We start from the raw sequence: 24,035 nt of genomic DNA, 5'->3' as shown, positions 1-24,035 counted from the left end.
ATCAGACATCTAGAGTTAGCTATTCCAAGTCAATTTTTTCAAATATAGTACATATCTTTTCTATGTACAGATTCCAGTCTTTTGTTTTTGGAACATTCTCTTGGACTGTAGTTTTAAATATTAGTTCTATCATTTGGTTTTTCTTCTTCAAGCACTCCAGTCAAAGAGTTTGACTTCCTTGGTCTGTCTTCTGTTTTATCTATTTTCTCTCATTTTTGCTTTTTTTCTTTATTTCCTCCTTATTCTTTTGGTTATTTTCCTGCCTTTTCGATGTCCCTTATTAAATTTACACTCAGGTATATTTGTTTTTGAGTACCTTGTAACTTTTATCTTAATTTCTGAACTGATATTGTTTTGTCTTTAGTTTCTTTCCTGAACCAAAAAATGAAATTGTTTTCATTCTTTCCAGTTTTATATTTATTTAGGTTTTTAATTTTTAAATATCTGAATCAACATATTTTTGCACATCTCCAAGTGCTTTTTTGAGAGTATTTAATTGTAGTGCTAGAATATGTATTTAAAATACTATGTTACACAGGACACCTGGATGGCTCAGTTGGTTAAGCATCTGACTCTTGATCTTGGCTCGACTCAAGTCTTGATCTCAGGGTCATGAGTTCAAGCCCCATGTTGGGCTCCACACTGGGCATGAAGACTTCTTTAAAAAATTAAGAAATAAAATAAAATGCTGTTACATTATTTTTCTGGTTAATGGTTATGTGTTTATGTGTGTTGATGGGAATTTTAATCTGCTGGAATATTTTTTTTCTATTGGAATGTTTTGATTTTCATTGCCTGTTTTCTTCTTATAGTAAACTTACATCAAGGCACTCTTCCATTTTTGTTCATAGACAAGGATAAGGGTTTTTGGTGTTTTATAAATTTCAATTTCAGGACTGCCTTCTTCTGTTACTAAAGAATAGTACATTTGAGATAATGACTTTCTGTGGTAAGAGAAAGCTTGATGTGTCTCTTGGTTTTATGATTCACTCTTGTTTCTGTAGGACTCTTAATTTTCCCTTCTTCTTTCCTTTTCTATCATATCTCAAAAGGGCACTTCTCCGTCTTCATACACCTTCTAGTCCCATACAAGTGGTGCTGTCCTGAGACTGGCACCTTGAGTCCCACTTTCAAGACCTTTCTCTAGCCGGTGCTGTCTCTACATGGTTTTGGACCTGTTTCAATGCAGACTGGGACATTTTCTTTCTAGGAGTGTCTCGTCTGCTCTCCATCAACCTTAGATTCTCTGTTCCCCCTTACTCTTTCCTGCATAGTTTCTTAAGTGTCATTTCCCACATACCCAGAGATGAGGGAGGAACTCTAGAGATGGCATTGCTGGAATCTAGTGACATTTCTCTACACACAAGTACTTTGAAGTTCATAGTATTCTCAGGTCCTTTATGATGCTACAATAGTTGTCATGTATGGTTTTATTTTATTTTGTTTTGTTTTGTTTTTAAAGTTTGTGTGGTGTTTTGGATAGGATGTGTGGAAAGTCACAGTTTAGCAGCTACCATTATCCTCAGGCCACCCAGAAGTCCTTCTTTCTCTTTCGGGTGGTAGTTCTAGAGGGACTTAATCTCTTCCTCCTTTTTTTCTCATTTATTCTCAGGGCCAAAGTGTGGGAGGGAGGATTTACAAATTCATAATATGATTTGGGGTAGGGAACGCTAGCTACTCATATAGTATGCGTATGTGTGCACATGTATGTCAACAAGCTTTGATGTATCATTCAATAAACCTTTTACTGAGAAGATTATAGGAGAGAAAGATGAGTTTCCAAAATACTGCCTTCAAAATTGTTTTGAGAGGCAATAGAAATAAGGTTTGAGGATTAAATGCGTTATGTTTAGAAGTAATGTTTACTACACAATAAAAACTGTTATTTTCCTTTTATTTCCTATTGTCATTATTTATTGATTGTGAATTATTGTTATTTGTGTCATTATTTATTTTATTTATTATTATAATTTTTATTTCTCTTCCTCCTATAGCAACAGGAGGGCTTTGATATGCAGGACTGAGAAGTGGTTGGTGAGCTAGAGACTGGGCCCCCCTGGGTACATGAGGTAAAGACAGTACCTGGAGAAGTAACAGAGGAAGTTAGGGGAAACCTCATCACTTACCAGAAGTTATGAAGAAACCCCATTACTTACCAGATAGCTGAACTTTTTATCCTTCATGAAATATTAGTTCTAGGAGAGTAGGACTCTATGGCCTTCGATATTCTAGTTCAGTGTTTACTACATGGTGACCTGCTGTGTCACAGTAAAATGGTCAGGTGGAGGAAAAGCACTGGCAATTTAATCTTCCAAGGGGATCTCAGGATGAAGGACCTAGCAGGAGTGAGAGAGTGGAATGTGGGAGTCCATGCAGCCAGTGGTTTTTCTTTAATGGTGCAGACTTCTTTCAGGGGTGTGGGGTCTGTTTTCATCTTGTTTCTTGTTCATGTATCTTCCCTCTTCTTGTGTGGCCCTTTAGACCTGAGATCTGAGATACCCAAACGGTCTTCCAAATCCTGCTGGGGAAAGATCTAAGAATAAAGTGACAAGGAAATTAAGATTTTTGGGATCCTGTCCTATGCCAGACACCTAGAAGATCTTGTGTGTTTTTTTTTTAATCTCTTTTCATCTCTTTTGTTTTCTTTTTTTGCTCTCTGCTTTTCATGGATGGCAGTAAACATTTATAAACTCATACAGACTCGCAAAAGCACACACACTTACACACAAGTTCCTCCCTTTCTTGGCCCATCCTTAGGCAGCACTCAAACATTATGACAGGATATAAAAATAAAACCACTGTACCACTGGAGGGGCCACAGCTCTCTTCTGCATTGTATTTCTTTGACCTAGAGCTGTTCTGTCCAAATAAGTAGCCCCTGTTCACATGTAGCTTATAAAGTGTAAATTAATTAAAACTAAATAAAATTAAAAATTCAGTTCCTTAGTCACATTGGCCACATTTCAAGTGTTCAACAGCCACCTGTGACTAGGAGTACCGTACTAGACGTGTAACACTTCTATGTCCCTAGGCCTAGAGTATAAACTATCTCCTGTAGTCTAGAGCTCTCTCCCTCAATGAGGCCTGAGACTTTTCACTTTGTAGTCCTACTACTAGGCATATAGCAGGTACTTAATATAATTATTGTGCATGAAAAAAGAGATGTTACTGCTTGTATAGGTTCATAGAACACTCATTCTGCTGAAATTTGATGAAAGAACAATAAAATGTAGTAGTTGGTTTTTATTTTAATGTTTCATTAGAACATAATAATTTTATTTTTCTTCTTTATTAAATTGGGGTTATATTTGAATAATGAAATTGGTACAAATGAATTCGATACACATTTACTTAACATCTACTATGAGTTCACCTCTTGTTAAGCACTGCAAAAAACCACTGCCCTGAATTCCAGTCCAAGATGGCATCATAGGAGGACCCTGAACTCACCTCCTCCACGGACACACCAAATGTACACCTGTTTATAGAGCAGTTCCTCCTGAAGAAGAACTGAGGGCTGGTTGAACAGCTTCTGCACGACAAAAGATAGCGACCACACTGAGAATGACAGGGGAGATGGAGACTTGGTAACAAAAGGAACCCCCACCCCCAATACTGGGAACTGCAATGAGGAGGGATAGTACCCTGAGATGACCTTGAGCAGGTTTGTCTGCCCAAGGGCACAGGAAAAAAAAAGCTGAGATTTGAAAGAGCAACTAGAATATGAGGGGACTGGCCCTAGAACTTCGCCTAAAGGTGGGGAGATGCTGGAACTCTCTCTGGGTCAGAGGGGCTAGTGAGTGCCGGGGTTTATGTTCCCCCTCCACCTTGACAGTGTGAACAGGAACAGGATCTGTGTACCCTACTGGCCTGCTGCTCCAGTGTTTCCTGGGTTCCTAGCTCACACCAGCTCCACCCATCCCACCAAGGAGGTCACAGGGCAGTGCACACCAGGACATCCCTAGTCAGTGCTCACTATGGCTCCAGCTATCAGACCAAGATGACACAGGAACACAGCACCCTGGAACACTCCAGGCCCAAGTCACTTCAGCTCCAGATGGCTTGCTAGGGCACCCCTGATACAGAGCTGTTTGAGACCTCCTGGCTATGCCTGCTTTAGCTCCAGCTATCCTGCCAAAGTGCCCCTTGTGCAGAGTGGCTTGGGAATGCCTGGCCCGTGCCTGCCTCAATTGTAGCCACCCAACCAGGGCACCCTGGGACCTCCCAGCCCACACTCCACCTTGGTTCCTGCTGCCCCATCAGGGCAACCCCTGTGCTCAGCACCCTGGGACACCCTGGATTATACTCACTTCAGCTTCAGCTGTCCTGCCAAGGCACCCTCTCTGTGGAGAGTCCCGGGACTACTCCAGCCCCAGAACCCACTTCAGCTCTGGCCATGTTACCAGGGTAGCTCCATTGCAGAATACTCTGGCCACACCAGACACCGCTCTAGCCAGCCAGCCAAAGTCACAAGGCACAGTCCACACAGGGGCCAACCATGCATAAGACTATTCCTTCAAGTGTAAGAGAAGTAGCTGTTTTGCCTAATTTATAGAAACAAACACATAAAGTCAAGAAAAATGGGGAGACAAGAATATGCCCCAAATGAAAGATCAAGAGAAAACCTCAGAAGAAGAACTAAATGAAATTAAGCAATATGCCTGATGAAGAGTTTAAAGTAATGGCCATAAAGGTGTTCATGGGACCGAGAGAAAAGTAGAAGAACTCAGTGAGAGCTTCAACAAAGAGATAGAAAATGTAAAAAAAAAGAACCAGAGTTGAAGAATATAATAACTGAAATGAAAAATACACTAAAGGGAATCAAGAGTAGATTGGAAGATGCCGAAGAATGAATCAGACATCTAGAAAATAAGGTAAGGGAAAGCACCCCAGCAAAATAGCGAAAAGAAAAAAAGTATTAAAATTAAAAAAAAAATGTTTATGTATTTTAGACAGACAGAGATAGAGTGTGAGTGGGGGAGAGAGAGAGAGAGAGAGAGAGAGAGAGAGAGAGAGAGAGACACCCAGAATCTGAAGCACACTCCAGGCTCCAAGCTGTCAGCACAGAGTCTGACGCTGGGCTTGAACCCATGAACCGTGAAATCATGACCTGAGCTGAAGTTGGACGCTTAACCAACTGAGCAACCCTGTCACCCCAGAAAAAAAAGTATTTAAAAAAAGGAAGATAGGTGAGGAGAACTCTTGTAAAAATCTTCAACAAAATATTAGCAAACCATAGTCAACAATGCATTAAAAGGATCATTCACCACAATCAAGTGGGATTTATTCTGGGGATGCAAGGATAGTCAATATTCACAAATCAGTCAACATGAAACACCATATAAACAAAATGAAGGATAAAAATCATGATCATCTCAATAGATGCAGAAACAGCATTTGTCAAAGTACAACATTCATCATGATAAAAACTCTCAACAAAGTTGATTTAGAGGGAGCATACCTTAATATAATAAAGACCATATATGAAAAAACCTCAGCTAACATACTCAATGGTGAAAAACTGAGAGCTTTTCCTCTAAGATCAGGAGCAAGACAAGGACGTCCATGCTTACTACTTTTATTCAACATAGTGAAAATTCTAGCCACAACAATCAGAAAAGAAAAAGAAATAAAAGCATCCAAATCGGTAAGAAAGAAGTTCAACTGTCATGATTTGCAGATTATATGATACTAATCACAGAAAACTCTGAAGACTCCACCAAAAAAAACTATTAGAAGTAATCAATGAATTTGCTGAAATTACAGGATACAAAATTAATACACAGAAATTGGTTGTGTTTTTATACACTAGTAACAAAGTAGCAGAAAGAGGAATGTAGAAAATAGTCCCATTTATAATTGAACCAAAAAGAATTAAATACCCAGGAATAAACGTGATCAAGGACATGAAAGACCTATACTCTGAAAACTATAAGACGCTCATAAAAAAATTGAAGACAGCTTAACAAATGGAAAGATATTCCATGTTCATGGATTGGGAAGAAATAATATTATTAAAATGTCCATAATAGCCAAAGCAATCTACAGATACAATGCAATCCCTATTAAATACCAGCCACATTTTTCTTAGAACTAAAACAAATAATACTAAAATTTGTATGGAACCACAAAATATCCTGAATAGTCAAAGCAATTGTGAGAAAGAAGAACAAAGTTGGAGGTATCACAATTCCAGATTTCAAGATATACTACAAAGCTATAGGAATCAAAAGAATGTGGTATTAGCACAAAAATAGATACACAGAATCAATAGAACAGAATATAAAGCCCAGAAATAAACCCATGATTATATGGTCAATCTATGGCAAAGGAAGCAAGAATATACAATGGAGAAAATATAGTCTCTTCAATAAATGGTACTATGAAAACTGGACATGCAAAAGAATGAAACTGGACCACTTTCTTACACTATATACAAAAATAAACTCAAAATGGATTAAAGACCTAAATGTGAGACCTGAAACCATAAAACTCCTAGAAGAAAACTTTGGCAGTAATTTCTTTGACATCAACCTTAGCAACACTTTACTAGATATGTCTCCTCAGACAAGAGAAACAATCAAAAAAAAAAAAAAAAAAAAAAGCTTTTGCACAACAAAGGAACCCGTCAACAAAATGAAAAGGCAACATACTGAATGGGAGAAGATACTGCAAATGACATATCTGATAAGGGGCTAGGATCCAAAATATATAAATAATTTATACAACTTAAGCACCAAAAAACAAGTAATCCAACTAAAAAAATGGGCAAAGGACTTAAATAGACATCTTGCAAAAAAAAAAAAAAAAAAAAAGACATACAGGTGGCAAACAGACACATGAAAAGATTCTCAAAATTACTAATCATCAGGGAAATGCAAATGAAAACTGTAGTGAGATATTGCCTCATATCTGTCAGAATGGTTAGAATCAAAAAGATAAAAAATAATAATAAGTGTTGGCAAGTATGTGGAGAAAAGGGAACATTTGTGTACTGTTGTGTACTCTTGGTGGGAACGTAAATTGGTGCAGCCACTGTGGAGAATAGTACTGATTTTTCTAAAAAAATTAAATAGAAATATCAAATGACTCAATAATTCTGCTATTGGGTATTTATCCAAAGAAAATTTAAAAAACCCCACTAATTCAAAAAGATGTATGCTCCTCTATGTTTATTGCAGAATTATTTACAATAGCCAAGATATGGAAGCAACACAAGTGTCCATCCATAGATGAAGAAGTGGTGTGTATATGTATATAATGGGATATTACTCAGACATAAAAAAAACGAGATCTTGTCATTTGTGATAACACAGATGGAACTAGAAAGTGTTAAGCTAGGTGAAATAAGAGAGAGAGGCAAACAAATTGATGATTGCCAGAGAGAAAGGGGGTGAGGGGGATGGACAAAATGAGTGAAGGGGAGTGGGAGGTACAGGTTTCCAGTTATGGAATAAATAAGTCGTGGGGAATGAAAGGTAGAGCATAGGGAATATAGTCAACGGTACTGTAATAATGTATGGTGACAGATGGTACATATACTTGTGGTGAGCACAGGGTAACGTATAGACTTATGGAATCACTATGTTGTACATGTGAAACTAACATAACATTGTCAATTATACTTTAAAAAAGAAAAAAAGAATGCGGGAGAAAAGCAGGAGTTCTCCCTGGTCAAAAATTGGACAACTTGAGCATCAAGAAGGAAAATAAATGCAGTAAAATAAAACACATTTTAAAATCCATAAGTTCATAATGATAGTCTCTCTCCTCCTTCCAAAATTGATCAGCTTTGGAAGATTCTTTGGAACCAACCTGTTATTTCACAGACTACTAAATAAAGGAAAAGAAGTAAAAAACAAAAGCAAGCAAACACACACACACACACACACACACACACACACACACACACACAACCCAAAATACTGCCTTCACAGCACTTACAGTGAAATCAATTAATTAATTGAGCCAATATTTGTTGAGCACAATATTATAGATGCTAGACACTATCTTATGAACCGGGAATACATCAGTGTACAAAACAGAACAAATCTTTGACTAATGGAACATTTCGGTGGGAGGAAATAGGCAATAAAGAAGACAAATAAGTAAATTATGTTATCTTAAAGGGTGATAGTGCTGTAGAGAAAAAGTTATAAGGATTAAGATAGGGAATGATGGAGTCAAGGTTGTAATTTTACATAATGTAGTCAGGGAAGGCCTCACCGGGGTGACATTTGAACAAAACTTAAAGGGAAGTGAATCCATGCATTATCTAGGGGAGGAGCATTTTGGACAGAGGGAATGGCAACTTCTAAGCTCTGAGGCAGGGGTGTGGTTGGCATTTTGGAGAAACAGCAAAGAGGTCAGTGTGGCTATTAGGAGGGAGGGAGAAGGAAGGAAGAGAGGTGAGAGAGTAGATCACATAGGACCTTATTGGGTATTTCAGGACTTTGACTTTAACACTGAGTGAAAAGGGGAGCCACAGAAGAGTCTTGAGAGAGGAGAGTCATGGTCTGACTTAGGGTTTAAAGGATCATCTGTCTGCCATGTTGCAAATAGTCCTAAGGAGTGGGCTGGGGTGGGGAACAAGAGTAGAAAAAGATAAACCAATTAGAAGACCAATAAAATAATCCAAAATAATGTGGGTGCTTGAACTAAGATAGATGCGATGGAAGTGACACATAATAGTCAACATTCTGGATGTCTTACAGTTAGAAGCCACTGGACTTGCAAGTGTTCTGCCCCAAGTAATTAGTGGACAGTACCAGGTATGATTTAACTCATGATGGCAAGCTGAATCTGGAGGTTGGGGAGCAGACAGGCCTGAGTGAAGGAGAGGGTGTATATATGCATGCAAGTAATGCAAGATAAAGATATGGATGAGAATGGTGGTGTTGGTGACAGAAATGGGGAATTTGGGAGGAGGAATAGGCTTAATGGGAATAGTTTTGACATGTTGACTTGGAGGTGATGGTAGAAACTAAAAGTAGGGACACGTTGGAAGTTTAGGATATGGAATTAGAAGTCAGGTGGGATAGGTTGGCAGAGATCAGGATTTGGGAGTCCTTATATAGAGCTGCTGGTTGAAAAAAAAGAGTGAATGAGCTGCTTTATGTGAAGAGATTAAAGCAGAGGATTAAGGAGCAAACCTAAGAAAATGCCCACAGTGATGAGGAAGGTGGAGGAGGTAGAGCTGACAAAGTAAATAAAAGGCCCAATGGAAGCCAAGGACGCCTGAATCTCAAGGAAGGATTGATCAAGAGTGCCAAATATTGAAGAAAAACACCAGAGAATTTAGCTAGAGGAAAAGCTAGCAGACACGGCAAGAAACATTTTAGTGAGATGAGTGGGTTAGAAGCTAGGTTACAGGGGTTAAGACAGAAAGGGATACTTAGAAATGGAGCAAAAAGGCATCAGTTCATTGTTCATGATGATTTTATTTTATTTTTTTAATGTTTTTATTTATTTTTGAGAGAGAGACAGAGTGTGAACGGGGGAGGAGAAGAGAGAGGGAGACACAGAATCTGAAGAAGCCTCCAGGCCCTGAGCTGTTCAGCACAGAGGCCTACACGGGGCTCCAACTCACGAACCCTGAGATCATGACCTGACCCAAAGTCAGATGCTTAACCGACTGAGCCACCCAGGCGCCTGATTCATGATGATTTTCAAAGAAAGGTATATAAAGAGCTCTTTTCAAAAGACTAGGTCTAGAGAGAGGAAATCCAGTTCATTCTGTGATATCACGCACACACACACACACACACACACACACACACACACACCTTTTAAGAAGGCTGTCTATTGTGTATAGCAATACATACTTCAGTAATGTTACATACCATAACTGATCTCCCAGATATCTAATATTTTTTATTGTTATCTAATTCAGATTTCACCTGTAAAACTCAACATAGGAAAATTCTGATTTCCAAAATAAATATAAATATGATTGTTCATTTTCCAAAATAACTCTTTCCTTAATGGAAACCACATTTTATCTCCCTTTTAAATAGGAAGCTCTTTATTTACATTAAGATATAAACTGATTGACAAACATTGCATTTGTACTAGGTTTGAAAGTGTACATCCATGTAGAATATAAAGGGAGACCTGCATTTACTATTGAGCTTTCAAAATTCCTTTTTGTGAGAAAATATTCCAGTGTTATGCCTTGTCCATGTTTCCTTTTTTGCCCTGCCAATTTTTCCCATGGAAAAGATCTTTTGTTTTTCTTTTCTACTGACTCTCTTTAACTTTCAGACTATGTTGGGATGACCTTGTGAGAAGAAATCTTTTTCAGGCTCTCAAGATAATTCTTGGGATCACAGGACCCCCACAAGCAGAAACAGAGTTGGCAAATTGTCCCTTCCCCAGAGTATCATGGAAATGGAGGTTGGTCTGAGGCCCCAAAGTTGGAAAGAGCTAGCTTTAAGATGAGCTCTGGATTTCTAGAATCAGCCATAAGATGACTTTTAGCAAAATTCCTCTCTAGGCTCTCCAGGTGTCATTCATTCTCTTTGTCATCCATGCCTAGCTATCTTGGGTTTCCTGAGATATCACAAACCCCCTAGAAATCCAGATGTAAACTCTTTCTGTCCTCCCCTGGTCCCCCAGTGGAGACAAAAGGCTTTGTTACATGCATTGATTGTGTTTGTCTTTGCTAGCTTTTCCATTTGGTGTGTACTGATCTATGTCGTCCTGGGACCCGGAAGGGGATTCATCAGGGGGAACCAATATGCTGTTTTGACCTCATCGCATGTGCTGATGGACACGTGTCATGGGAACCAGGTAGAGATGATCATATTTTTCATTGATACTGAAATGCAATTAGAGTAAGCATTCTTTGGTAAACAGGGCTTTAGGAGTGATCTTTATAAATAGGTGTAAACAACTTATAACAAAAATCATTACAATCCTTCAAACTGTTGGATATTCTGTGTAGTTTGAAAAAAACCCATAATATTGGGTTTCAGTTCTAAAGCTGCTACAGTTGGGAATTTAAGAGAAAGAATTTAAGAGAAGAAAAATTTTAAAAATGAAATGTGAAATGTGAATAAATGGAATCATAAAAAGTACTTAAAATTATTTCAGTTTATAAAGTACATTAAACATCAGTTATGTAAGAAATAGTGAATAATTGGAGAAACAGGTGAATTACTGTTCTGTATTCTACTGAATTATCTCTAGTTTGGAACTGTAAGATATAGAATTCCATCCCTAAAGACAGTGGACTTAAGGCCATAATTGCTCAAGGTTTGTAGGATGAATTTTACAGATGAATTCTTTATTGCTCCATGAATTCTTCTCTACAACCTGATGAATTTCTGCTCTTCATGACCAGGAATTTACCTGGGTTTGGTGTGCGTAGCCTTATGAATCATGTTGGAGCAGGTATACTTTTATCTCTGCTTATCTCTATCTTTAAAGATAACTCAAAAGCTGTACTTGTCCTTTGCCCAAAGGCCCTCCATAACAATTTATTTCAAGAAGAATTTTAAAAAATGTAAAAGTTCCCCAAATAGAAAATAAGCACAATGAACAACTCCCTGAGCCCCACGTGACTCATTCTCTGAAGAGTTTTATCAAGAGAAGTCCAATCCAACAGTGAGAAGTGGTTAAAAGGGATTTCCAATCATTACCTGTACATTTCAAAGAACATTAAAGTGATCCATTTGATAATTTACCATAAATTCATCTCAAATACCTTTTTCCTATGTTGTAACACACTCCCATGGAGCTTTGTCAACACTGTTGTTTTTGTTTCCCTTGTTTTTAAAAAAACTTTTTTTAATGCTTATTTACTTGTGTGGTGTGTGTGTGTGTGTGTGTGTGTGTGTGTGTGTGTGTGAAAGAGAAAGAGAAAGAGAGGGTGGGGGAGGGAGAGGGGCAGAGAGAGAGGGAGACACAGAATCTGAAGCAGGCTCCAGGCTCTGAGCTGTCAGCACAGAGCCCAACATGGGACTCAAACCCACAAATCACGGGAACATGACCTGAGTCAAAGTCAGAAGCTTAGCCAACTGAGACACCCAGGGACCCTTGTTTCCCTTCTTATTCTCAGTCCTTCTCTGCCTGTTCTCTGGAATCTGCATCTGGAGGGTGGGGAGGAGAAAGCTGAAGGAGCAAAGACAAGATTCCCCTCAGTAGGTGGCAGTAATGTTGAATGGAAGACTGAAAACACTTGTATTTTAATCAAATTTCTCACAGTAATTCTCTTGATTGTTTCACCTGAGTAGCTTTAATTTTCCCATCCCTGGCAAACCATTTGTGGGTTGTTCTTAGGTTTATGAGGATACACACCTCTCTTCTCAACGGGATAATAGGAAGAGAAGGAAAGAGGCATCTTACTGGAAAAGGCCCATATAGGAAAGGCTGAAACCATGAAGGCAGTCCAAATTTCCACAACTAAAAATAATTCTCAATTTGTAATATTGGTTGCAGACTCTAAGACCATTGTATTGCTGCTTTTTTCTTCTTTCTTTCTTTTTTTCTTTCTTTTTTTTTTTTTAGATTTTGTATATTCTGTATAAAGGGATTTCAGTGAGTCCTGCCCTGGGTCTTTGGCTGCTCCGAGCTATTCACAGCTAAAGGGGACAATTAATTTTCTTGCAGTTAATCCTCTGTTTGTTCATTAGGTCAAAGGGAGTGTGAACAATGTGGTGAAGACTATTGGTCAAGTGCACAAAAGAGCGAGTGCATACTGAGAGAGGTGGAATTCCTTGCTTACAATGAGGCCCTGGGATTCCTGCTTGTCATTCTCTCCATCTTTGGGGTGCTTGTGGTCGTGGCAGTCACAATTGTGTATGTGTTATGCAGGCATACTCCACTTGTGAATGCCAATGACAGGGATCTGGGCTTTCTTATTCAGGTTTCTCTTGTCATCATACGGCTGTCTTCCAGGCTTTTCATTGGCAAGCCATACAACTGGTCCTGTATGACCCGCCATGTCACTTTGGCAGTGGGTTTTTCTCTTTGCCTGTCTTGTATTCTTGGAAAGACTATTTCACTGTGTTTAGCCTACAGAAGTTCTAAATCCAGAGCCTGACTCCTATCCATCCACTCCCTTTATCGAAAAATCATTGTGCTAATCTCTGTTCTAGTTGAGATTGGCATATGCACAACCTACTTAGAATTGGAGCCTCCAAGAGTGTGCAAGAACATGGAATCTTGAAACATAAAGATCATTTTGGAATGTGTTGAAGGTTCTATAGAATTTTTATGCTCTATGTTTGGGATTGATGTCTATCTGGCCTTGCTATGTTTTCTTACAACCTTGGTTGCTTTCCAGTTGCCAGATAATTACTATGAAGGAAAATGCCTCACCTTTGTGATGCTGGTCTTTTTCATCATCTGGATCTTTTTTGTCCCTGCTTACTTGAGCACCAAAGGCAAGTTCAAAGTAGCTGTGGAAATGTTTGCAATCTTGGCATCCAGCTATGGTTTGTTGGGTTGTATATTTGCTCCCGAGTGTTTCATTATTCTGCTGAGGCCAGTGAGGAATACTGATGAAATTGTCGGTGGAAGAGTTCCCACTATAAATAAAAGCATCCAACTGACTTTAGCTTTTGTGAGCAGTAGAAGTAGAACACTGTGTCAAGTGTTCTGGATGACTAGGGTTGTGAGTTACATGTGTCTTTCAAAGCTGCAATGGTGACATGGTTCAATGTTCCCTCTCAGGTTGCTCCTGCAGCAGCTGCCTGATGCTCTGGGGAAATATTGAGGACTTGGGCTCTGGTAGTATGGTCCTAGCATGAGATATGAAATCTCATACTGTAAGATACCATTCAGCATGAATTAGAATACCTGTTACTCCTGAAACTGTAAACCACTACATTCAAACATCTCAATACTTGCGTATAAGGAGTGTATAGCAGAGGGTACAAGTAATCTAAAATAATGGGTAAAAAATTGGCTCATGAATATATTCTTTTTTATATCATGGGTGTCTGATCTAGAAATTTACATTAAACAAAGTCACCTTGTGGGGACCAACAAAGACATCTTGTTAATGCATCTATTGATAGCTTTTCTCTAACTGAGGTCAGAACTATAGCTCATAAACTCTCCCTTGGAGCAGGGCATTTGGTAAGAGAATTTATGTTTCAAAGGACTCTGCAGCATACAGATGATATTGGAGGAACTGAGATGTGAACAAAGCTCAGGTCCTTCTTGAATTCATAATGGGAATAGACAAGTTTCTTCCAGAGGGAAAGCAAGGCCTACTTCCTCCAGATTTTCCTAGATAATAGTAGTAAAATATTTGAGTTCCTATAGAATGCAAGATTTTTTAGAATAAATTAAATGATAGATATTTACTCTCTGGTCATCCAGAGTTAACTAAAATGCTATAAAAATATTTTGAATCTTCTTCCAGTTATGAAACTTAAAAGTGATCTACATATATTTATGTGCATATGAATTAAATGTGTGGAAAAACAGAATTTGTAGAAATGCTGATAAACCAAATAGCTGTGTGCATACTTGACTCTAGGAAACCAGTAGGATCAGAAACTCTCTTTTCAAGAGAAGTTATGAAGTCTTGTGAATATCAATTGGCCAAACTAGGCAGAGAGGTTCATACAGGCTTTGGAGCAGAAAGTGAAACCATGATGACTAGTTTAGCAGGACAGGTCTGTCAGGAATTTATTAATTTTTATAGAAAGATAATTCCAGACCAGATGAAGAGGATAAGCTTCCTGTAATTTAAATAGGAAGTTTACACCACAGTTCAGCAAAGCCCCAAAGTGAGCTCATTTCTTGGAGGGCTAATGGTATCCCAGTGCTTTCTGGGCTGGCATCTATTCACCCACCCATCTCCCAAAACTTGTACAGTGCTTTGCATCATGGCCCTAGGACTCTGAGAGAAGAGCCTATATCACGGTGTGACGCATGGGAGATTGCTTTCTTTGTCCCTATACTTGATCCAGGAATGGACTTTGGAAAAGAGAGGGTTGTTTGTCAAGGTATCAAATAATACGAAAATGAGAATCCGAGTCAATTTCTTGCTCAATAATGCATGCAGCTTGAGTCTTCTCAGTGATCCATTTTGGAATTTTAAAAAATGCTGAAAGATGACTCAAGTCTAGTGATTTGCCTTACTTTTATATTCAAAATATTTCAATCTCAAAGTAGTTTTTCCTGAAATGTTGACTGCTGAATATGTATCTAAAAAGGTAATTCCAGAAGTCCACCTGGGCAATATCGAAGACTTCACTATCTCCTTTCATACCAGATGGCTCAGTAATACTGTCTTATTGGACTTGTGTTCCTTGCAATTATTTATTTTTCTGATCAGCAATAGGTTTGGGAAAGTAGAGAGAATAAATATTATTAAAACAAAGTATCAACTGAACTTGCATGCTTAACTTTAATGTTTACTTGTAAAGTTTTATAATTTTAAGATACAACTTTCATCTAAAATGATCTGAAGTTATCACTTGTTGACTTGGTACACATACATTGTCATAAAGACTGGCTTATGGCAGATAAATTGAATAATATGTGTTGTCAAAGATGATGGTCTAATTTTTAATATTGATCTATTCAATTACTTATCAAGTATTAAGATGGTCCTTACTGCGTTAAAAGATAATTTTTCTCCTTGGGCGAATGGGTTATTTGTTTATTTCATTTAATTTAAATTACATTTAGCTAACATATGGTGTAATATTAGTTTCAGGTGTACAAGTTTAGTGATTCAACACAGGCATGCAACACCCAGCGCTCATCACAATGAGTCCACTCCTTAATCCCCTTCACCTATTTCACCCATGCCCCCACCCACTTTTTCTCTGGTAAGAGTCAGTTTGTTCTCTATAATTAAGAGTCTGTTTCTTGGTTTTCCTCTCTCTTCACCTCCCGCCCATGCCTATGACCTTTCGTTTTGCTTCTTTTTATTAATGTTTATTCATTCAGAGAGAGAGAGAGAGAGAGAGAGAGAGAGAGAGAGAGAGTGCAGGAGGGCCAGAGAGCAAGGGACAGAGAGAATCCCAAGCAGACTCGATGGTGTCAGCACAGACTGGGGGCTCAATCTCACAAACCATTAAATTATGACCTGAGCCGAAATCAAGTGCCTGAGACTCAACTGACTGGGCCACCCAGGCACCCTTATTTCTTAAATTCAACATATGAGTGAAATTGTATGTTATCTTTCTCTGACTGACTTATTTTGCTTAGCATAATACTCTCTAGTTCCACCCATGTCGTTGCAAATGGCAAGATTTCATTCAAACGTGTCATTTTAAAATGATTTCTAGTAAAAAAAAAAAATTACTAGAATCTCTATCAGCAAATGTTGTCTCATAAGAGAATCTCACATAGAAGTCATTCGTGACGCTCCCTGCTGGGGGTGAGCATTTTCTGGTAACCACATGCTGGGTCTTGGGGAATAGTTCAGAATTAATTTCGGGGTGTTGCATCAAAATAATGCAGTTGCTGGCTTGGGGAGTAGCATAAAGACTAATTGAAAGAAAAAAAAAGTAGAAAACAACACTTTATTAGAGGCTGACCTAGACATATGCAGGTTTGAGCTCTTTTAGAAAAAGAAATGTTTATCAGAGCTGCTCAAACCCACAATGTAAGATTGATTTGTTTGGGTTAAGGCAAAGAAAATTCTTGATAGAAAGTGAATATATTATCAAAAAGGGAAAGATACTCCAACAGCCAGATTAATTTCCTTAAAACACAAATTGATCTCATCTCTTCCCTGCTCATCAGCTCCCAGTGTTTCCTCAGTTCTCTGCAGCATGAGTCCAGCTGCCTTAGCCAAATATTTGAGACCTTACGAACTGTTTTCCATTTTCTATTTTCAACGTTTGTCACCTGCCACCTGCCACCTTCCTACCCACATCCTTGTAACACAATCCAACTGGATGCCTGAAATTCCTAGAATTACCTTATTTCCTTTTTCCTCTAATGTGCTAATAGTACTCCATCCATCTATCCATCCATCCATCCATCCATCCATCCATCCATCCCTGAAGGGATGGTGTGCATCAGATTCAGAGGGAGGCATAGAAGATGCACAAAGACAAGGCTTGTCCCCCACGTACAGGTAATTGCCGTCATTTGAAATGAAAGATAATAAACTGACAATGATCCTAGGATGTGATCAAGCTGTGATTGTGGGAGCATGGAGGTCAAGGAGGCAACACTTGAATACCTTCCTTAAGGACAAGAAGGAATTAGCCATAAGCAAGAAAGATAAACTAATGTGTGCATTCTCCCTAGCCTAGTGGTGGGGCATGGTAGGTACCACTTTCCCTTTCCTTTTTTCTAAAGTCCTGTAGGACTTTATCTATGCCTCTTTTGTGTCATTGACCATTCTCCGCCTCATACTAGGGTTATCTGCTTCCAAATCTTTTCTCTGTTGCTGCATTATAACTTATTAAGGGACCCCTTATATGTATATAAGTAATCTTATAAAGACTATAAGTCTTAACATCACAGAATATAACTTGCATTTAAGTGGTGCCCAATGATTTTTTTAAATGAATGGATGGATGAATAAAGTTATTAAGATAGTTAATCAGTAACCTAGAAAGGCTCAGGGGTGATGTTTCCATGTAAACTGAGGAGGCCTGGAGCATAGCAGGGATGGAGGAGGTGGAAAGAGGCTGTTAGGGAAACCTGGTGGGTAGGGGCCAGTTTGAGAGCAACAAGCACTTCACTGGGAAGAGAAGGGAAACCAGGGCTAAGAGGAAGGAGGTGAGTTGAAATGGGAGTGAGCGGTCTTAAAAAGAATTTTTCAATGGTATTCATTTTACTATTTTACCATGGTATTTTCTCCTTCATATAGTCTTATTTTTTGAAGAAATGCTGTGTTTTAACCCTCCTGCAATTTCTTCCCTTTTGAGCTGTCATTGGGAAGCAGCTCTTCGGAACATCTAAAGGCAGAGTAGTTATTCATAATCTCAAGGTAGAATTATTAACAATTTATATAAAAAAATCTTTGTGAAATTTACTCATTTACATTTTTAGAAGATTACACATTTCCCCTGATAGTTTTGGGAAAACAATTTAAATATAAAAGACATAATGTGAAATGCAAATAAACCAGATACATTATTAGGGTAGGTTAACTGTGGACCGAACAATCCCTAAATCTCAGGGGTTTAACAGATTAATACTTAACACACACTTGAGATGAATGTATGTCCTATTGGTCAGACTGCTGTCTTGGACAGCCCTCTTTCAGGGGGTGATTCAAAGATGCTGCTAGATAATCTATGTTTGCCCCACCACACACCCATTTGCTGCCTTCCCCACTCTGCTCTGTGCTCCTATAGTCTCCATCACACACATTCCCTTGTCCTGTGGCTTCCAGTAGGTTCTGTCAGTGAGAGGCACCAATGGGACACTGGACAGCAAGGAGAGAGATCAGGGTCACTGGACAGCAAGGAGAGAGGTCAGGGTCTTTGCTCTTTCAGCCATGGCTCATTCCTTTCCTGTGGCCCCTCCCCCTCCTCTCCTGTGACTACAGCTCTCACCAAGTGCCACATTTGCTGATCTATCCTTTCAGACCTGAGTGTAAAAACAACTTTTCATTGTTCCTAGTCCCAGGGGGTTCACTATCCTTTGTTAGATCCCTTAACTTTGTCTGCTCATGTCTATAGTCCTTTGTTTTTTTTCTAATTTTTATTTAAATTCCACTTAGTTAACATACAGTGTAATATTTGTTTCAGGTGTACAATTTAGTGATTCAACATTTCGATACAATACTCGGTGCTCATCACAACAAGGGCCCTCCGTAGTACCTATCACCTGTTTAACACCCACCCCCCCACCTCCCCTCTGGTAACCATCAGTTTGTTCTCTATAGTTAAGGGTCTGTTTCTTGGTTTTCTTCTCTCTCTTTTTTTCCCACCCTATGTTCATTTGTTTTGTACTTTAACTCTCTTCTCTTCTGAGCGTACCAGCATTTCCTGTTGGTACCCTGACTCATCCAGTGACCCAAGTTCCTTTTGCTTCACGATGCCAGTGTTTGCCAGGGCAAGCTGGAAGTATACTTCATAGGCTCTAATTCATGGATGAGTGTAAATAGACTGTGGGAAGGTCTGATGGCGGCTAGTCTGGGGTCTGGGACTTAGGAACTCTTGAAACCATTAAATAAGAATACCTCTCAAAGACAAAGCCTCCACCGAAGAGGAAAGAGTAGGAGGAAGATCCAAACTGATCAGGACAAAGACAGCAGGGGCAAAGAGAGAAAGGGTTCAAATCCATATAATCAAAGTAAATCTTACTTAAATCCATGTCATTTTGAAACATAAATAGACCTGGACATGAATGAGAACAGAGGTTTTAGATGCTTTAGGATAATGATCATGGTCAGTTATTTTTGCTAACGGGGTGAAGCAATGGCAAAGATAATCTCAAATTACTCATAAGCTATTACTGTCATATGACTGATTGTATCAATAAACATTCCAGGACTGTTTCATGTGTTTGCTACAAAATGATGTGGTATGTGGCTGCCCATTTTGCCAGCAATGCACCATCACTCAGAACAATTTGCCTCATGGAAATGCCTTAGGAGTTTGGAACATACTCTTTTGAATATCCTCAATTATGAAGAATCTTTACTTTTCCAGAATAGAATTTTTAAAATTCTTATTTATTGCTAAACATTGAAAGAAAATGTAAGGGGAAAACAAGATCTGTAAAAGGCTGAATAGAATACGGAGAAAGGTAAAGCAAAACAAAACCACAATGTTGATTAGCATGTTAGAAAACTATTTTCAGCATCTACTGAAAAGGAACATATATATACCCATGACCCAGCAAATCCATTCCCAGGAATACACTAACTAAACTATGTCTGTATGCTTATCAAAAAGATGAATTGGGTAGTTGTGATGAGTCAACCACCCAAATGCCCATCAGCAGGAGAAGAAATAAATAAATCAAGATAAACCCACACAGTGGGATACCGTGCGGCAGTGAGAACGAACAGGCTGCTTTGTGGGGGAAAAGACTGTAGGGCTTTATGGTTGAGAGCTGGGAGACCAATTTAGAAGTGATTACTGTCATCTGGGCAAGAGATCAAGAGACCATCTTGGACCAAGAGCAGAGCTCTCAACAATTTGTGGCTAGCTGGACATTGTCACATCAGATTTCCTGACGTAATTTAGACATTTGGCAGTTGCATCTCAAAGTAAATATTCAAAAGAAAAGGGGGACGCGTCAGAAGGCTACAGTTTAAGCACTTAGCACCAACTCCAAAGATAATCCCATTATTTTGAGCTGGCTTTTACTGCCTTTTGAAATTCTGATTAATAAGGGGATCATTTAAGCTGATAAAGCCACCTGGGTGGAAAATGATTTTCTCAGAGTGGCTGCCAGAGCTCACCAGTAATTGAAAAACATGAATGAAAAGTTTCCTGTTTCCTTTTTCCCATTTTAAAGTTAAAATCTCACTGAGTAAACACTTTTTCTCCTTTCTGTAAGGATTCAGAGTGACAGCCTAACCAGCAAACACCTTTCTCCTTCCTCCTAAAGACACTAAACTTCATTTCTGCCTTTCTCTTTGAAGCTTTTCTCCACGGTGTCCCATTTTTTGGAGCTGGAGTATGTTGATTTATAGGTCAAGCATAAGGGTTTCTCAGGCGTAGTGCAAATTACTACTTCCTTCTCAGGTTGTTTTTATGTTTTTGTTTTTTTCTCTATCAGCTGCAGTTTCATAGTAAATCTTCCCACAGTGTTAGTCAGACTGATGGAGTGGCCAGCATCCTCAGTGAGGGCCTTGATCAGGGAAGACAAAGCACAATGATTTACTTTGGTGCCCTAGCCTCAGAACTGGTTGGGCGTGATAGAGCAAAATGACTAAAAGCAAAGAGTTTAGAATAACATGGTTTGGGACCAATGTTACAATTTCTTGCTGTTTAATCCTAGGCACGTTCTTTTACTTCTCTAAGCACAAAGCCTGGCATATAGTAAACACTCAGTAACTGTTAGTGTCTTTGTCTGTTCAGGCTGCTGTAACAAAATGCCACCGAATGGGTGGCTTATAAGCAAAAACCATTTCTTTCTCATAGTGCTGGAGCCTGGAAAGTCTGGAGATTATGGCACTGGCAGAGTCAGTGTCTGGTGAAGGTTTGCTTCCACATGGTGGAAGGGATCTCTCTGGGGCCTCTTCTATGTGGTCGCTAATTCCTAACAAGCTAACGTCCCAAAGGCTCCACATCCTAATATCATCACCTTGGGGGTTGGTATTTCAACTTATGAATTTTGAAGGGGGAACAAACATTCAGACTGTAGCAGCTAGTTATACAAGTTATTTAATGAACTACTGGTAATATTATTATTAGCTTGTTGGCTCCAATGTCTCTTTAGTCCCAGCCCCGTGCACTGAGTATTTTAAACTCCAGGGGGCGCAGTGGGCCCTGCTCTAGCTCCTGTGATAGTGGCACTTTCAGGCCACAGTTTCTGAAATCAGAAACTTGGGGATCATTATCAACATTTTCTTTTTCTTCAGCTGCCTCCTCCATCCCCCTTCTAAGCCCCATGTATGCCACAATTGTCTACCAATTTCTGTCAACTCCAAAATCAATATGGTTCTCAGATCAGTCCTTTCCTCTTTGTTTACCCAAGCCATTAGACACTCTTGGCCTAGGTACTTTTTGGCACTCTTACTTTGCCTCTCTCTGCAGCAAGAGTCCTCTAAAATGTGTGTTTAATTTTGTCACTTTTTGGCTAAAATCCTTCACCATTATATTCTTGTTCTCTGTTTATTTCTCCTACTTGAAACTCCTTCTTCCTTGACCTTTTGGGGCTTCCCTTCCCTCTAGCTAGATTATTTATAATACCCTGAATTCATCTTCTCTGAGAAAAGGTAACTCCTTCTTTCTGAATATTCCTTCCTTCTCTGTCGTTCTTTTGCCAAACATCTTTCTCCAATCCATGAAGACTCAGGTATCACGTCACTTCTCTGTGGAAGCTTTCTGAGCAGGCTCTCTCCGCTAAGTTGGCATGGGGGAACTTCTCATGCTTTGTAACACTCCACACCTGCTTTGATCATGGCACTTAGCATCTTGTGTTGTAATGACTTTTGGAAGAGACCTTGCACCATGAGCTCAGGGAGCTCTGTACTGCTCATCTCTTTATTCCTTGGTCCTTGTAGAGGGCCTGATTCATGATAGGTGCTTAATGAATGCATTCTGAATATCCTTGGCGGCTGCTATACTGGGAGACTGGCATTTTGCATCAGTGTAATCAAGATACAAATGGAACTATACATATGTTTTTGTTCATTTTTAAAGTCCCTAGGCATTACTGGCATCAAGTTGTATTTTATGTTAGTTCATGGTTGTGGCTGCATGAAACCTTTCTCAAACAAGGCCCTGCTCTGTAAGAAATGCCATGCTAAAGGGTACTTAAAACACCGTTACAGAATCTGAGATGATTTGCCTCTGGAGAAACAGTCTTTAGCCTGTGGACAAAGCCACTACAAGCAATAGTCACCCATCAAGGTCAACAAAGCATGCTTCCAGCTTAGAGCCTTCCATCCACTGGCCTGGGCCACAGCAGCTAAAGATGGTTTAATATAAACTGCATTAAACCACGAAGATAAAAATGCCTTGCCTACCCACTGAAGTTCAAGGCTCTCAACTATATTTCCTGGCCCTACCAAAAGCCTCTCTGCATGAGTATTTGTCTTCCCCAGCTCCATACTTTTGCTTAATTTTTAGTGTGGGAATTTTCATTTCCCAGCCCATGAAATGTTGCGGTCATTGACAATGCACCAAAGTATAGCCTCCTTTCTGGGTTTATAACAAATTAAGATAAAAGTTAAACAGTAGCAAATGAGAGGTCAAATGCCATCTTTTTTTAGGATAAACACTGGGTTGAGGATGACTTTCTTAAGAGTCAAATGGATTTCCTAAATTTGATCCCAAGAAATAAGGTGACTGGGGGTGTCTGGGTGGCTCAGTCAGTTAAGTGTCTGACTTCAGCTCAGGTCATGATCTCATGGTCCATGAGTTCAAGCCCTGTATTGGGCTCTGTGCTGACAGCTCGGAGCCTGGAGCCTGCTTTGGATTCTGTGTCTCCCTCTTTCTCTGCTCTTCCCCCACTCACGCTCTTTCTCTCAAAAAATCAATAAACACTAAAAAAAATAGAAAAAAAAAGAATTAAGGTGACTGACCCCTCTAGTCACTGGCAATGCAGGACTGAGCCCAACCCCCCCCCATGAGAAGCTTTCTAGGGAAGACTTGGGTCATAGAAAACAAGGATATATTCCCACACCCTGTGGGCATTTCATTCCCAAAGAAAATGATAGATAAGGTGTTTGAGCTCAGCTGTGTCACTCCACTTCCCCTCAAGGGTGAGTGAGCTGTGGAGAGATGCCAAGGGTGATAAACTAGTTGAACTTCCTCAATGCAGCAGGAGTCAGGAGTAGGGAAGAAGTGTTCCCATTCAACACCAGCGGAGATAGGGGCTCAAATAACTTTTGTGGTTTAATCAGTAAAAACATATATTAGGTGCTATTACTCAACCTCAGTATTTTTTCCTTTTAGTTCTTGTGTTTGCCTGCTGTACTGGATGATGTATGGATCAATACATAGTAATTTTGCAGAGATGATGGGATAAAGCATTTATAGGTGGCTTACCATGAACTCTAATGGTGCTCACATAAAATGTATGCCATATATCGTGCCTGTATTTTAATCCTACTAATTAAGACTCAGACTGAAAATGTTTCTAAACCTTAAAGCTTGAGAAAAAAAATAATGGCCTTTTTTAAATGATCTTTTTGCATTGTTTTCTACTCAAAGGGAGTAAAATATCCATAAAAACAACTCAATTTATTTTCAAACTGTAACTTCCTTTCAGACTTCCAATTTAAAGGCCAGTAAATGGATACCTAGCATTGACCTTAACACATTAATGTTGCATTTTAAAAGCAGGGTAATATAGGGCCAGGTGATGTTTCTCAGATTTAGAAGTCTGATCACTTAATAATATCACTGTCCCTATCACTGGGCAGTATCAAGTGCCTGCTGACCTGGAGGCTGGTGTTTGGGGTGAGTGTAACCAAG

General features: G+C 39.2%; 1 protein-coding gene across 1 annotated transcript in view; it reads left to right on the top strand.

The window, feature by feature from the left end:
- Positions 1–20,820, top strand: part of LOC132683289 (vomeronasal type-2 receptor 1-like) — a 34,784-nt gene extending 13,964 nt beyond the window's left edge. The window contains 3 exon segments of the mRNA XM_078432575.2: positions 10,668–10,791; positions 12,636–13,618; positions 20,668–20,820. Coding sequence (XP_078288701.2) covers positions 10,668–10,791; positions 12,636–13,618; positions 20,668–20,820 — 1,260 coding nt within the window.
- The last annotated feature ends 3,215 nt before the right edge of the window (positions 20,821–24,035 follow it).

The sequence above is a fragment of the Panthera onca genome, chromosome C2, assembly GCF_046562875.1.
Source record: "Panthera onca isolate mPanOnc1 chromosome C2, mPanOnc1 haplotype 2, whole genome shotgun sequence".
NCBI classification, from domain to species: domain Eukaryota; kingdom Metazoa; phylum Chordata; class Mammalia; order Carnivora; family Felidae; genus Panthera; species Panthera onca.
Note: the sequence above shows the minus strand (reverse complement) of the source record. Positions and strands in the feature narration are given on the sequence as shown.